Source organism: Ovis aries, chromosome X, assembly GCF_016772045.2.
Source record: "Ovis aries strain OAR_USU_Benz2616 breed Rambouillet chromosome X, ARS-UI_Ramb_v3.0, whole genome shotgun sequence".
In the NCBI taxonomy this organism is placed as follows: Eukaryota; Metazoa; Chordata; class Mammalia; order Artiodactyla; family Bovidae; genus Ovis; species Ovis aries.
Genome location: NC_056080.1, coordinates 53,752,437 through 53,767,971, shown reverse-complemented (window position 1 = coordinate 53,767,971; position 15,535 = coordinate 53,752,437). Strand labels below are relative to the sequence as shown.

The 15,535-nt window shown below is 42.2% G+C and overlaps 1 protein-coding gene across 1 annotated transcript; it reads right to left on the bottom strand.

Annotated features, from left to right (window-relative positions):
• Window positions 1-1,651: 1,651 nt before the first annotated feature.
• On the bottom strand, window positions 1,652-4,191 carry GSPT2 (G1 to S phase transition 2). Its single transcript, XM_012106687.5, has 2 exons — window positions 4,092-4,191; window positions 1,652-3,985 (listed from the first exon to the last, which is right to left on the bottom strand). Exon 2 carries the CDS (start codon window positions 3,972-3,974, stop codon window positions 2,076-2,078), a length of 1,899 nt encoding a protein of 632 aa, XP_011962077.3. The 5' UTR covers window positions 3,975-3,985; window positions 4,092-4,191; the 3' UTR covers window positions 1,652-2,075.
• Between the last annotated feature and the right edge of the window lie 11,344 nt (window positions 4,192-15,535).

The window sequence follows — 15,535 nt, the reverse complement described above, 5'->3', positions numbered from 1 at the left end:
AGACATTTAGGAGACAGTTAGGGTTGATGGGAAGTTATCCAAATTGGATGGAGAAAGTTCTGTTCTGCCTTGTGGCTTTGGCCTATTAGTGGATGCTATCTACAATGATCCTATAGGTAAATTACTAAAATTGTAAAATCATTGAGATTGATGCAGCATCAGAAACAGATTTTTTAAAAGTGGCTGCCACAGTAAAACTTTTAGCAAACACTCCACTTTGTAAGTTCAGAGCACAGAGGCAAAAGAACGAACTCTAAAATAAGATGAAACTCTTGCCACTGATATTCTAATTATTAAAGGACTGGGTCCAAGACAACATGAGACACATCCCTGTGGGTTAGGTCAGCTGACATATGACAAAATAAAAAACCTCTTTTCCTTTGTGGGTGTCCTGAAGATCTATGGTTGGATGATACAGAGCCATGCTACTGATGCTCTGAAAAGACCTGTGGCTATCTCTAATTCTGAAGGTACATGAGGACACAAACAAAGGGACCGTGGAGAAGGGTCCTGAGCATTGCCCAGGGTGTTCCAGCAGCAATCCCCACCCTTGTTAAACCACCCCATGAGTGTGAGGAAATGGATGTGCTCACCACTGGGCAGTGTTTACACTGGGCCACTATCCACTTACCAAGACAGAAAGTTCTTGCAGTTGTTGAGTTACACAGGTTATAAAGCCTCTCTCCTGGCAATAAAAGTAGTCACCTCAGGATCTACAGTTGGTGTTTTCCTCAATGTACTCTTCATGGACAAGTCCTGTTATCTCTGACCCCAAGAGTGTGTTGTGATATGATTGTAAAAATGACCCCTCACCTTTCCTACTAACCCCAAGCAGTGAAGAATGGGAGAGTGGAATGGTCTCCCCATTTCTAAGCTCAGGACTCTCATTAGCCCTTACTTGTCAGTGAATGACTGATTTACTATTACAAGTATTTATCTTCTCAACAGTAATGCCCCTTATTGTGTTGTGCCCCACACCACAAGGTTCTCAGTGAACAGAACAAAGGGGTGTGTTAAGATGAAGCTGTGCTGTTTAGTCGCTCAGTCATGTCCAACTCTTTGTGAACCCCCTAGGGACTGTAGCCCACCAGGCTCCTCTGTCCTTGGGGATTCTCCAGGCAAGAATACCAGAGAGGGTTGCCATGCCCTCCTCCAGGGGATCTTCCCAATCCAGGGATCGAACCCAGGTCTCCCACATTGAAGGCGGATTCTTTACTGTCTGAGCCACCAGTGAAGCCCAGGGAGTACAGATAACAGTCTAGTCAACATACTATCTGAATTCCCAGGTATATTTGTAATCTGGCCATGTTCAACATTTGAGGACTTGGTAGATGGCATGAGCTTTTTTTTTTTTTTTTTTCCCCAAATACCAAGTAAGGAAGCAGAAGAGCTCCTTTACTGACTGGACTTGAACACAGAAAACAAAGTTCATTGGGAAGAGCTCTAAAATTTTTTTCATCAAAATTAAAACCTTTCCTTTAACACAAACCTGTGCATTATTTGTAAATTCTTCATTTAAAGCAGTGAGTACAAGACCGTTTTTAAAAACCCAGGTAATAAGATGTATTCAGTTATTTGAGAAAGTGAAAAAGCTAACTGAGAAGTATTATAGACAAATTTTTAAAATATTTAAAAGCACTTCAAATACCAGTAAGAGTTTCAAATGGAATATTTTATTCACATGTTAGTTGTCTTTAACATGTACACACACACTGACACACTCTGATTGGTCTGATTGGAACAAGGGTTGTCTAAGTATCCTAAAGGAAAATGAAAAATTAAAAATATATTAATTTTTCATTGTTATAGACAATTACATCCACATCAGTTACAAAGATTTTACTGATTCTGTTCAAGGAAGCAGAATGGAATAGGAGGAGGAAATTGTGGGTAAATTCAACAGTGACATAACTGAGATCTCAACATGAGAGCTGACAAAACATGGATTTTTGCTGTGAAATTTTTCTTTGCAAAATATGGAGAAAAGTTTGTCAATGTGTAGTAAATAAGAGAAGATGGTGAACTTTATCATAGTCAATTCTCACAGTATTGTATAGGGGCATCATGAAAACTGCTTAGTCCTTCTCTGGGACCAGTTTCAGAACTTTGCCAATTGCAATGGTCTTACCCTCATCTCTTAAAGTAAAACGACCCATCTGAGGAAAATCTTTGAATGTCTCAAGGCAGATAGTTCCTGCTGTCCTTAAACGGGCAATGCACACTTGATCTTGCTTCACGAAGCGGGGCCGTGTCTTACTCTTTTCTCCTGATTTTTTATCTACCAAGGAGATTAAGGCTGTTATCTCAACTTCCTCAATACAAGTATGAATATGCAGCACTGCATTATAACCTGGGCAGATGATGGATTTGTGCTCAATAATCACTATCTGAACATCAAATGTGCGTCCAGAATGGCAAAGATTAGTAGGATCACAGAGTATGAATCCTGGAAGGATCTCTTCTTCTTCAATTCCCTTCAGTCTGATTTTAAGGTTTTCACCTGGCGCTACAAAATCAGTTTCAGCATCATCAGAAAGTATTCCAAGAACTTCCACATTGTGCTTGTTTGGCATCATCACAAGCTGCTGGCCTTTAAAAATGGATCCTGATTCCAGCTTTCCCAGGACCACAGTGCCCATATCCTTGTACTTATCCACAATTGGCAGTCTAATTGGTCCATCAATGGATCTGTTGAAGTTTGGCATATTATCCAAATATGGAATGAATGGTAATCCAGTGTACCAAGGGCAGAAATCTGATTGCTCTTTAATATTTGCCCCGGTCAGCCCTGAGCAGGGCATAAAGTGAATGTCCTTTTTGGGACTAAAGCCGACTTTTTTCAAAAAGGGCACTAGCTTTTCTTTACATTCTTCATATCTCTCAATGCTCCAATTTACTGTGGGATCATCCATCTTATTAATAAGCACTATCAAATATTTCACCCCTGCCGTTTTTGCCAACATTGCATGTTCTCTTGTCTGTCCACCTTTTTCAAATCCAGTCTCAAACTCTCCTTTCCTGGCAGAGATTACCAGTACAGCCAAATCAGCTTGAGAAGCACCACCGATCATATTTGGGACAAAACTCTTATGGCCAGGGGCATCTAAAATTGTGAAATGTTTCTTTTCTGTTTCAAAATAGGCACGACCCACTTCTACTGTTTTACCCTTGTCTCGTTCTTCCTGGTTTGTATCTAAGGCCCAGGACAAATACCAAGTTTCTCTGTTTTTTTCTTTAGCTTCTCTTTCATATTTCTCAAGTGTTCTTTTGTCAACCATTCCTGTCAAAAACATGATCTGTCCTCCAATGGTTGACTTCCCGGCATCGACATGCCCAATGAATACCACATTTACGTGTTCTTTTTTAGGAGCACCTGAGGGTACGACCATAGATTTCGATTTTCTGATTTCCTCTTTCTCCATCATTTCCTGGCCACTTTCTTCTGGGGGCCCCGAATCTCCCAAGGAACTACCCCCTGGCTCGGCTTCACTTACTTCTTTATTGTGCTCCCATGACTCTTCTAAAACCATCTCCACCTCTCCATTTTCTACAACAGGTTCTGAAAGTTCCATGGTAACGGCTGAATTGGAACCTTCACGCCACAATAACTGTTCCTCTTTGGAATGTTCCACAGGTGCCCCCCGTCCCAGCCTTTTACCTTGAGGGTTGCCCGCGCCCGTACAGGTTTCATAGAATCCGGGGGCGTCATTCGGGGGGGTCTGCGGCTGGCTCGGGCCCCGCAGGAAGGCCGGCACGAACTCCGCGGCATGGACGTTAGGCACGAAGGGTTTGGCGTTGATGTTGAGCTGACGGCTGAAGGCCGAGCTGAGGGGCTCATGCTGCACCTCGGCGGCGGCCGCCGCCAACGCCGAGGAGGCTCGGTCCCCGCTCGGGGCCAAACCCGGTGCTTCCATGTCCACCTGGTCCCAGCAGTCGGGAGCCGAGTCGCTGCTGCTGCTGCTGCCCAGGTCCATCGTCTTCAGCCCTGATAGATGCGGGGAGGGAACGGGTTTAATGGGAGGAAAGAGACGGCAGTGCCGCCGGGGGTGAGGCGGCAAGAGTGGGAGTCGGGATAGGGAAGCGACACGAACCTTAGCGGCGGCGTGGAGGCAGCCGGGTCCCGACACTGCATTCGCAACTGCAGCGGCAGCAGCAGATATGGCGGCGCAGCCTCTCCTGTTGTGTGTGAGCGGATCTCCTCCCCCAAACCCCGACCACTTCCGACTCTTCCAAGGCCGACCCGGTGCCGGGCGGGGATTGACCCCTAGCTGCCATCCGTATGCTCGGCCTCCCGCATCCTTAGTCCTGGCTGAGGTCCAAAAGCCTCTTTTTTTAAAACAAAAAAAAAACCTGAAAATTTCCATTCATTTTTGTATACGCGCTCCGGGAGAGCGATTTGACCACGATGTAATGATTAAACCTAGACAGGCACACCTGATTTCCAATTCTACTCAGATTCTAGTGAAAATGAACATTCCTGTTGAACAAATGGAGGTGGGATAGGGGTTAAAGGTTTACCCAGCAACTGAAAGAAGAACTTAGTGATTAGGGGGGTGCTCTTGAAATACAGGAAGATGAAGCTGAACCTTGGAAATGCGACCTTAGATCAGACATTAATTTGAAACCCTTTCCAGTGCGCTCCTCCCCCCACCACCCCACCCCAATAAATAAGCCTGTAACTTTGGCTGATGGCTTTCACGGTGTAAAGATGGGCTTATAACCTCTTTTTATGTAAAGCACTTGGGCTGTGTCTGCTTGGAAGAAGTTTCCAATGAGACCCTTGTCCCAGTCTAGCTGCGCAACCTATAGTATTTGTGCAGGTGCCTGGACAATGGCTAGCCTGTGATGTGGTGGTGGGTCAGATAGACAGGTACAGGACTCAGATCTCTTGTATTCTTCTAATCAACTGTATTCTGATGTACCTTCCTCACTAACCTCCCTGGAGTACACTTGAGGTCCACAGAATTAGGCTTCCCTCTAATTCTGGGGGCCTAGAACCTTCTTACTGCTGATACTGGGTTTGATCTTAAGAAAGAATCAGTGTCATATTGGAACTTTACAGGTGTTGTGGGTATCAGCATAATTAAGCCAATTAAGACCTCTGAGATGGACAAAGTCCATAAGATCCTAAGCAATAGAATCTCACTCTTAGAATTTGTAACATTTGTGCCAAAGCCTAAAAGAGCTGGTTTGTAAATTATCTTAATTTAGATCAAACTGAAATAGAAAAAATGATCCTGGGAAAATGTAATTTGCTAGTATGGGATAATGTCATATTAAATAAATCCAACAACAAGCCAGAATATAAAAATTAGTAACTGATTTAAAACAAAAATTTTGTTATGAACATTTCAGGGGTAGAAGAAAATCCTATGTCTAACACACTTGGATGCTTGGTGGTTTCAGCCTGGTTGCCACTATTTTACTAGCTGTGTGCTGTTCCTAAGCTATTAGATGTCAAACCTCTTCATTCTTTTTGCCTTAGATAGAAAGACTTAATTATTGGCTATCACTTAAAGAGAATGTGCACACCTATTCACATGAATAGGAAGAAACGAGAGGGTAAATGTGCAGAAGCCATGTGCTGAAGACTTTCCTGGGCATTCTGTGAACCTCGAATAGACTTACTAAAATGTCTCTGGGAGAACTTGTCAAGGTTTAGGGAATTGTATTCACATAAAGTTAGCAATAGCAAGGAAGTAGGACAGACCAGGGACATTTCCTTTACCTTGGTGATTTGTATTAATCATGTGAATATTAGCATAACTGCTATTTAGTATTATCTCTGTTAGAGACCAAAGGATGAATTACTTTTAGAACCTTTAAGGAGAAATGAAGAATGGTGACTGGAGGTCTTCACAAACCATCATCCTTGGGATTCAGGAGAAGGCAGATATACCTGAGAGAGAAACACTGACCAGAAATATACACAGAGACTAACCTTGAACAAAACACTTTTGATCTTTGTGATGGGGCAATTGTCTCTGGTGGATCTGCCTAGAACTTTGAAAGAGTGCATTAGTCAGAGGGGGAAGTCTCATCAAAGGCTTTTTTGTTTTTTAAAGAAAGTGTAGGAAATATCTGGTCACTACTTGATTAATCATTTTCAACTTAATTTTATTGCAAAATACAACACAAATACAGAAAATTGCATAACACAAAATTATAACTTATTGACTTAGAAGGAAAACACGCTTGTAACCACCACTCAAATCAGCAATTAGAACTTTGCCAGTCAATCCAGAAGGCCTCTCTCTACCCTGTCCAAAGACAACCCACTCCTTCCACGCTTAAATGTAACCACTATTCTAACGTTTATAATAATCACCTTCATGATTTTCCATACAGTTTTATCACACAAATGTATACTCAAACACTGAAGTTCAATTTTGCCTAGGTTTTTGAATATTTTTTTAAGTCTCTCGATCTATAGGTTACCAATCTACCCTCCATTTTTTCACATCATTTATTCATTAGAGAAGGTAGATCATGAGACCTGTAGAGTTTTCTACATTCTTGACTTTAGTGATTGTATCCCTATGGTATAGTTTAGAATATTCTTTTTTTCTGTGTATTTCCTGTATATCAATAATTGAATCTGTGAGCTTGACCAGATATAGCTGTAATTTTTAAGCAAGAATACTTGAAGAGGAATTTTGAGTATTTCCATAAAGAGGCACATAATGTCAAGTTGTGACTCCTTTTTCAGTTAGCAAAAGTTAATGATGACTGGGAGCAACCCCACGTCCAAGGAGTGGCAGCTGTGCGGGCACAGGAGGGCCAAGAGGAGCTACTCCACGTTCAAAGTCAGAAGGGGTGGCTGTAAGGAGATAACCTCCCTCCAAGGTAAGGAGCAGCGGCTGTGCTTTGCTGGAGCAGCTGTGAAGAGAGACCCCACATCCAAGGTAAGAGAAACCCAAGTAAGACAGTAAGTGTTATGAGAGGGCATCAGAGGGCAGACACACTGAAACCATACACAGAAATCCGATGACATGGACCACAGCCTTGTCTAACTCAATGAAACTAAGCTATGCCGTGTAAGGCCACCCAAGACGGATGGGTCATGGTGGAGAGTTCTGACAAAATGTGATCTGCTGGAGAAGGAATGGTAAACCACTTCAGTATTCTTGCCTTGAGAACCCATGAACAGTATGAAAAGGCAAAATGATAGGATATTGAAAGAGGAACTCCCCAGGTCAGTAGGTGAAAACATGCTACTGGAGATCAGTGGAGAAATAACTCCAAAAATAATGAAGGGATGGAGCCAAAGCAAAAACAATACCCAGTGGTGAATATGACTGGTGATAGAAGCAAGGTCTGATGCTGTAAAGAACAATATTGCGTAGGAACCTGGAATGTTAGGTCCATAAATCAAGACAAATTGGAAGTAGTCAAACAGGAGATAGCAAGAGTGAATGTTGACATTCTAGGAATCAGCAAACTAAAATGAACTGGAATGGGTGAATCTAACTCAGATAACCATTATATCTACTACTGTGGGCAGGAATCTCTTAGAAGAAATGGAGTAGCCATCATGGTCAACAAAAGAGTCTGAAATGCAGTACTTGGATGCAATCTCAAAAACGACAGAATGATCTCTGTCGTTTCCAAGGCAAATCATTCAATATCATAGTATCCAAGCCTATGTCCCAACCAGTAACACTGAAGAAGCTGAAGTTGAACGGTTCTATGAAGAACTACAAGACCTTTTAGAACTAACACCCGAAAAAGATGTCCTTTTCATTATAGGGGACTGGAATGCAAAAGTAGGAAGTCAAGAAACACCTGGAGTAACAGGCAAATTTGGCCTTGGAATACGGAATGAAGCAGGGCAAAGGCTAACAGAGTTTTGCCAAGCGAATGCACTGGTCATAGCAAACACCCTCTTCCAACAACAAAAGAGAAGACTCTACACATGGACATCACCAGATGGTCAACACCAAAATCAGATTGATTATATTCTTTGCAGTCAAAGATGGAGAAGCCCTATACAGTCAGCAAAAACAAAACCAGGAGCTGACTGTGGCTCAGATCATGAACTCCTTATTGCCAAACTCAGACGTAAACTGAAGAAACTAGGGAAAACCGCTAGACCATTCAGGTATGACCTAAATCAAATCCCTTATGATTATGCAGTGGGTGAGAAATAGATTTAAGAGACTAGATCCGATAGACAGAATGCCTGATGAACTGTGGATGGAGGTTCCTGACATTGTACGGGAGACAGGGGTCAAGACCATCCCCATGGAAAAGAAATGCACAAAAGCAAAATGGCTGTCTGAGGAGGCCTTACAAATAGCTGTGAAAAGAAGAGAAGTGAAAAGCAAAGGAGAAAAGGAAAGATATAAGCATCTGAATGTGGAGTTCCAAAGAAGAGCAAGGAGAGGTAAGAAAGCCTTCCTCAGTGAGAAATGCAAAGAAATAGAGGAAAACAATAGAATGGGAAAGACTAGAGATCTCTTCAAGAAAATTAGAGATACCAAGGGAACATTTCATGTAAAGATGGGCTCAATACAGGACAGAAATGGTCTGGACCTAACAGAAGCAGAAGATGTTAAGAAGAGGTGGCAAGAATACACAGAAGAACTGTACAAAACAGATCTTCATGACCCAGATAATCACGATGGTGTGATCACTCACCTAGAGCCAGACATCCTGGAATGTGAAGTCAGTGGGCCTTAGAAAGCATCACTATGAACAAAGCTAGTGGAGGTGATGGAATTCCAGTGGAGCTGTTTCAAATCCCGAAAGATGATGCTTTGAAAGTGCTGCACTCAATATGCTAGCAAATTTGGAAAACTCAGCAGTGCCCACAGGACTGGAAAAGGTCAGTTTTCATTCCAATCCCAAAGGAAGACAATGCCAAAGAATGCTTAAACTACCACATGATTGCACTCATCTCACATGCTCGTAAAGTAGTGCTCAAAATTCTCCAAGCCAGGCTTCAGCAATACGTGAACCATGAACTTCCAGATGTTCAAGCTGGTTGTAGAAAAGGCAGAGGAACCAGAGATCAAATTTCCAACATTCGCTGTATCATCGAAAAAGCAAGAGAGTTCCAGAAAACATCTCTTTCTGCTTTATTGACTATGCCAAAGCCTTTGTGGATCACAATAAACTGAAAGATTCTGAAAGAGATGGGAGTACCAGACCACCTGACCTGCTTCTTGAGAAAACTGTATGCAGGTCAGGAAGCAACAGTTAAAACTGGACATGGAACAACAAAGTGGTTCCAAATAGGGAAAGGAGTATGTCAAGGCTGTATATTGTCACCCTGCTTATTCAACTTATATGCAGAGTACATCATGAGAAATGCTGGACTGGAAGAAGCACAAGCTGGAATCAAGATTGCCGGGAGAAATAGCAATAACCTCAGATATGCAGTGACACCACCCTTATGGCAGAAAGTGAAGAGGAACTAAATAGCCTCTTGATGAAAGTGAAAGAGGAGAGTGAAAAAGTTGACTTAAAGCTCAACATTCAGAAAATGAAGATCATGGCATCTGGTCCCATCACTTCATGGGAAATAGATGGGGAAACAGTGTCAGACTTTATTTTGGGGGGCTCCAAAATCACTGCAGATGGTGACTGCAGCCATGAAATTAAAAGACGCTTACTCCTTGGAAGGAAAGTTATGACCAACTTATATAGCATATTAAAAAGCAGAGATATTACTTTGCCAACAAAGGTCTGTCTAGTCAAGGCTATGGTTTTTCCAGTGGTCATGTCTGGATGTGAGAGTTGGACTGTGAAGAAAGCAGAGCACTGAAGAATTGATGCTTTTGAACTGTGGTGTTGGAGACTCTTGAGAGTCCCTTGGACTGCAAAGAGGTCTAAGCAGTCCATCCTAAAGATAAGTCCTGGGTGTTCATTGGAAGGACTGATGCTAAAGCTGAAACTCCAGTACTTTGGCCACTTCATGCAAAGAGTTGACTCATTGTAAAAGACCCTGATGCTGGGAGGGATTGGGGGCAGGAAGAGAAGGGGATGACAGAGGATGAGATGACTGGATGGCATCACCGACTCAATGGACATGAGTTTGGAACAACTCTGGGAGTTGATGATGGACAGGGAGGCCTGGCATGCTGCAATTCTTGAGGTTGCAAAGATTTGGACACGACTGAGCGACTGAACTGAACTGAAGTGAACTGAAACAATTTTTCTTACTACACTCTCTGAATTTAAGATGGCCCTTCAGCAACCAGTGGAAGCCTCTTCAAGTTGAATTCTGAGTGGTTTTGAGACTATGCTAGTGGTCCTTCATGGTTTTTTTTTTAATATCTGGTAAGACAAAATGTACCAGACCAATTTTATATATTTCTGCCAAACCAGAAATACTGGTTCTCAATGATAAAGTTCAGTTCAGTTCAGTCGCACAGTCATGTCCGACTCTGGGACCCCATGAATCGCAGCACGCCAGGCCTCCCTGTCCATCACCAACTCCCGGAGTTCACTCAAACTCACGTCCATTGAATCAGTGATGCCATCCAGCCATCTCATCCTCTGTTGTCCCCTTGTCCTCCTGCCCCCAATCCCTCCCAGCATCAGAGTCTTTTCCAATGAGTCAACTCTTCACATGAGGTGATAAAAGGGGATGATAAAATTAGAAAATAAAATACTTATTTACTTGATTTACCCCACCTACACATGTATTAATAGAGTTCTTAGTATTGCCATCACCAATATGATTAGAGAAAACAGATTTTTTTTTTCATAAGCTCTTCACATTGTCTGCCAGTACATTATGGTTGAACTACATTTATCTGATAATAACTCACTTTTGTTGAGTATTTCCTGGGTGCAGGTTGTATTTCAATTACTTTCTATGAATTTTCTTATTTCATTTTCGCTATCATTCTGTGAATAAGGTAATCTTATCAGTATATTTTACAGAGAAGAAATGGATGTTTAAATAAGCTGAGTGAATTATCCAAGATCATATAACTAGTAAGTAGTGGGCTTTGTGTTCAAGCACAGACAGTACAATTATAAGGCCATACTGGCTTGTAACATCTATTATATACTAAAAAAGGAATCACGAGATTAGGTAGGTTTAAATCACAAAATGAGAAAAGATGGAAACAGATTATCTGGAGAGATTGGAAATATTGGTGAATTTTTGAGAGAAAGGATATTACAGTGAAGCTCTTTTATGAGAACATGTTTTCTTCCTGAAGTAGGAGATAATCCTGTGGAGATTGTTAAGGCAGAATGAAATAAGAAAAATGAGGAATGGGAGAAAATTCAGGATAGACTTTTGAGGGGAGGTGGCTGATTTGAGAATGTAAAATTATTTTCTGAAGAATTCCATTTAAACAAAAGTAGTTTATATTGAAAAACATAACATGCTCAGGCTTTGAGATTCCTCTCTTTCTCCAATGTACATCTAACTTCATTAGGCAGCCTAGAGCACAGAGTTTTAAGTTTCACCCAGGTTTTATGAATAGTAGTGCCAAATGCACTGGAAGGAGAAGAGGAATATATCAAGGGACTAGCGAGCACAGGGTTAAGAACACTGTATTGGATGCCTTATATTGGTTCTCTCAGCATTGGTTCTTCAAGCTCCATTCATAAATATCCCTCTCTATACTGAAGAGTGGAGAAGGCAATGGCACCCCACTCCAGTACTCTTGCCTGGAAAATCCCATGGATAGAGAAGCCTGGTAGGCTGCAGTCCATGGGGTTGCTAAGAGTCGGACACGACTGAAAGACTTCACTTTCAGTTTCACTTTCATGCATTGGAGAAGGAAATGGCAACCCACTCCAGTGTTCTTGCCTGGAGAATCTCAGGGATGGGGAGCCTGGTGGGCTGCCATCTATGGGGTCGCACAGAGTCGGACACGACTGAAGCGACTTAGCAGCAGTAGCAGCAGCATACTGAAGAGACTGGGCAGCAGCTTAATTCTCCATTTCCTAGAGTTTTTAACTTAGTAGGATTCCAGATGCATTTTACCTTCTGTCAATCTGGTGCACACTGATCAGATTTATTTTAGAGGCATTTTAAGTGTAGAGAGATGTAAGACGGGCATGCTGGTGTTGTGAATGTAGCTGGGAAGCTAACAATTCTGGTGGAATTTCATGCTTCCAAGAAAGCAATTAAGAGCTAACAATTCTGGTGGAATTTCCTGCTTCTAGGAAAGCAATTAAGACAGCCTATGCCTAAAGCCAACAGATGTACTGGAAACATCCTGATTCCCCACTCAACTGTGGCAGCTGCCCTTGGGGACCAACTTTGCTGAATGAGTATAATAATCATTCTGAGAGGCCATGAATAAACCTGTATCTCCAGGCCCTAGAAAGACAGCATTTATATGCTCCTAACTCCTGAAATCAGAGAAGGCAATGGCACCCCACTCCAGTACTCTTGCCTGGAAAGTCCCATGGACGGAGGAGCCTGGTAGGCTGTAGTCCATGGGGTCGCTAAGAGTCGGGCACGACTGAGCGGCTTCACTTTCGCTTTTCACTTTCATGCATTGGAGAAGGCAATGGCACCCCACTCAAGTATTCTTGCCTGGAGAATCCCAGAGACAGAGGAGCCTAGTGGGCTGCCGTCTATGGGGTCGCACAGAGTCGGACACGACTGAAGCGATTTAGCAGTAGCAACAACTCCTGAAATTAATCCCTGTGCTAATTAACATAGAATGCTTTCTGCTAACAGCAACCAGACATTGACTAATACAAGTACCAAAAGACTGGGGTTCAAATAAAAGGCCTGCCATTTAAAACTATTTTCTTTGTTTGATATCCTTAACCACTCTGTGCCTCATTTTCCTTATATGATGAGTGGAGATGAACCCACATCCACACATACACTCTGAGGCGCTAGAGGCAAACGTCATGGTGAGTATAAAGATCCACAGGGGCTGGAATTGTAAGACACTTCAGCAACATCATCATTACTAAACACCAATATGGTAAATTGTGGGACATCATGGATGAAATGCCTGATAGCCAAACGTGTGTAAACAGGAAGAAAATAGCCTAATTTTGAAGTTAAATGGGGGGAAATGTATCTCAATACTAAGGTAATCCTTAATGACTGCAATGTCAACACCATACTCTATCCAGTGTTTCCAGTCATAGGTGAGAATGTAATCACAAAAGAGGTTAAACTATCAAGCAGTTGTTTTCATACAAACTCACACAGACTTAACACGGGAAATATGAAGGAGAGGGTGTCTTCATTCTTCAGTCTCCAAATGTAGTATGCATCACACCCAAGACAGCCAAGGGGATAATGCCAGTTTCAAACATCTGGTGGAGGGATGAGCACAGTAATATAATGTTGTAATAAAACAGTCAAGCATGATGTCAATACACTTCACTCAGTTCTTTGATGTACTGCAACCCACACTAACTGAGCGCTGGCTTTGCACTTGCCCCTGTGTGGGCAGATTCACACTATGAATCTGCATCATGTAGGGACAATGTAGGGACAAGTTGAGTGCCAATAAGACTAACAACTAAAATGGATTAAAACACACCGGCTGTGATTAAATATGGGGTTCATAGTGGCTCTAAAGGAACAAAGACCTCATGGTCGCTGTGATTAAATACTAGGAAATAGATTTATTATTTGGAAATTGGGTAAGCAGAGGCAAATAATGCAACCGTTATCCTGTGTGTGGCACATGAACTATAACACTGGTTACCAAACAGTGGATGAGGGAAGTGTCTCATCAGAGAAGAATTTCATCAAATAAATGAAGAAGCATAGATAGAATGAAAACGCCTCCATTTTCAACCTCAAATGACACAAGCACTGTAGGCAACGAGCACCAGTATCTGCTTGCTCTACAAAAATAGGGACAACCATACAGTATTCCCCTCCCAGTGGATGAATGCCACACTGCCTCTGAGCCATTCTTGCCAAATTAGAAGACTGAACCAGAAGACAAGGTCTAAACTCCAATTTGCAGGAAAAGCTGGGGACAGAGGAGTGTATTAAATGATGCTAATGAGATGAAATCAGCAAAATGCTGCATGTGAATGACTCTGTAGAGCAAAGGATTCATTTCTCATGAGAAACAGAGAGAGCAAGAGAGGGGGAATTTTACAGAGAATTAGCAGGCATATTGAAAAACTGCAGTGCCTGAGACTAAATGGGATCCAGAATTGGTGAAAACGTTAACATTTATGAGAGAATAAAGACACAGGTTTAATCCTTGTGTCAGGAAGATCCCCCTGGAGGAGGAAATGGCAACCCACTCTAATAGTCTTGCCTGGAGAATCCCATGGACAAAGAAGCCTGGCAGGATGCAGTCCATAGGGTCGCAGACAGTCGGACATGACTGAACAGGCACACACACCACCACACAAGGGAAACTTTGGGCTTCCCATGTGGCTCAGTGGGGAAGGAATCCACCCGCAATCGGAAGATCTCCTGGAGAAGGGCATGACAACCCACTCCAATATTATTCCATGGAGAATCCCATGGACAGGAACCTGGCAAGCTACAGTCCATAGGGTCGCAACGAGTCAACACAACTGAGTAGAGCACACAAGGGAAACTTTACCGTGAATACTGAAGATACTAAGTGGCCATTAACTCTTGTCTAGGCATGATAATGGGCTTCCCTGGTGGCTCAGACTGTAAAGAATCAACCTGCAATGAAGGAGACTGATGTTCGTTCCCAGGTTGGGAAGATCTGCTGGAGAAAGGAGTGGTTACCTATTCTAGTATTCTCCCCTGGAGAACCCCATGGACAGAGGAGCCTGGTGGGCCACAGTCCATGGGGTCACAAAAAATAGACCATGACTGAGTGACTAACACTTTAACACTTCAGGCATGCATTTTGTCACTAAAGTTGTCTTTATCTTTAAGAGCTATATTATGAAATGTCTGTGGATTGACTGATAAAATGTTTAAGATTTGTCTGAAGAAAACCTAGAGGGATGGGGAAATTAATAGGTTTACATGAAGTAAAATTGACCAAGAATTGCACTTGAAGTTGGGTGGACTTACATGGGAGTACATTATAATAGTTAACCTGTTGTGTATCGGTTTGAAAATATCTATAATAGACAGTTGTTTAAAATATCCAAATCTACAAAATAGACTAATGAAATAAGAATTTCTGGATATAGAGCCAGTATTAGAATTTGTAAAAGTTAACTTCAAGTGAATTTAAGTGAAGGTTCAGAATTAAAGGTAAATAAATATGGCCTTACTTTTTTCTTGTTTGTTTTTTGGACATTTATTTGTTCCTTTTTGTTTTTGTTTGCTATGAGAAGTCAGGAAGCACCCATTTTCTGATTCATCTGCTCCAGGACATCACAGGTCTCCATGGCTTCCATTTCCCTGCTGCACTCTTTTTTTTTTTTCAGGTTAAGGTGACAACCTCATGCAGTCACACAGCTGTCTTTGCAAGAGCTCCAGGCATCTCTATTGCATTCCAAGTACCACTACCTTCCTGTGCCACATCTGGCCTTCTCAATAAAAAAGGCAAAAACCAGAGAAGTCCCCAACACATTCTCCATACATCTCACTGGGCAAGACTTGATCACAGAGCCACCTTTAGCTATAGAGGAGGCT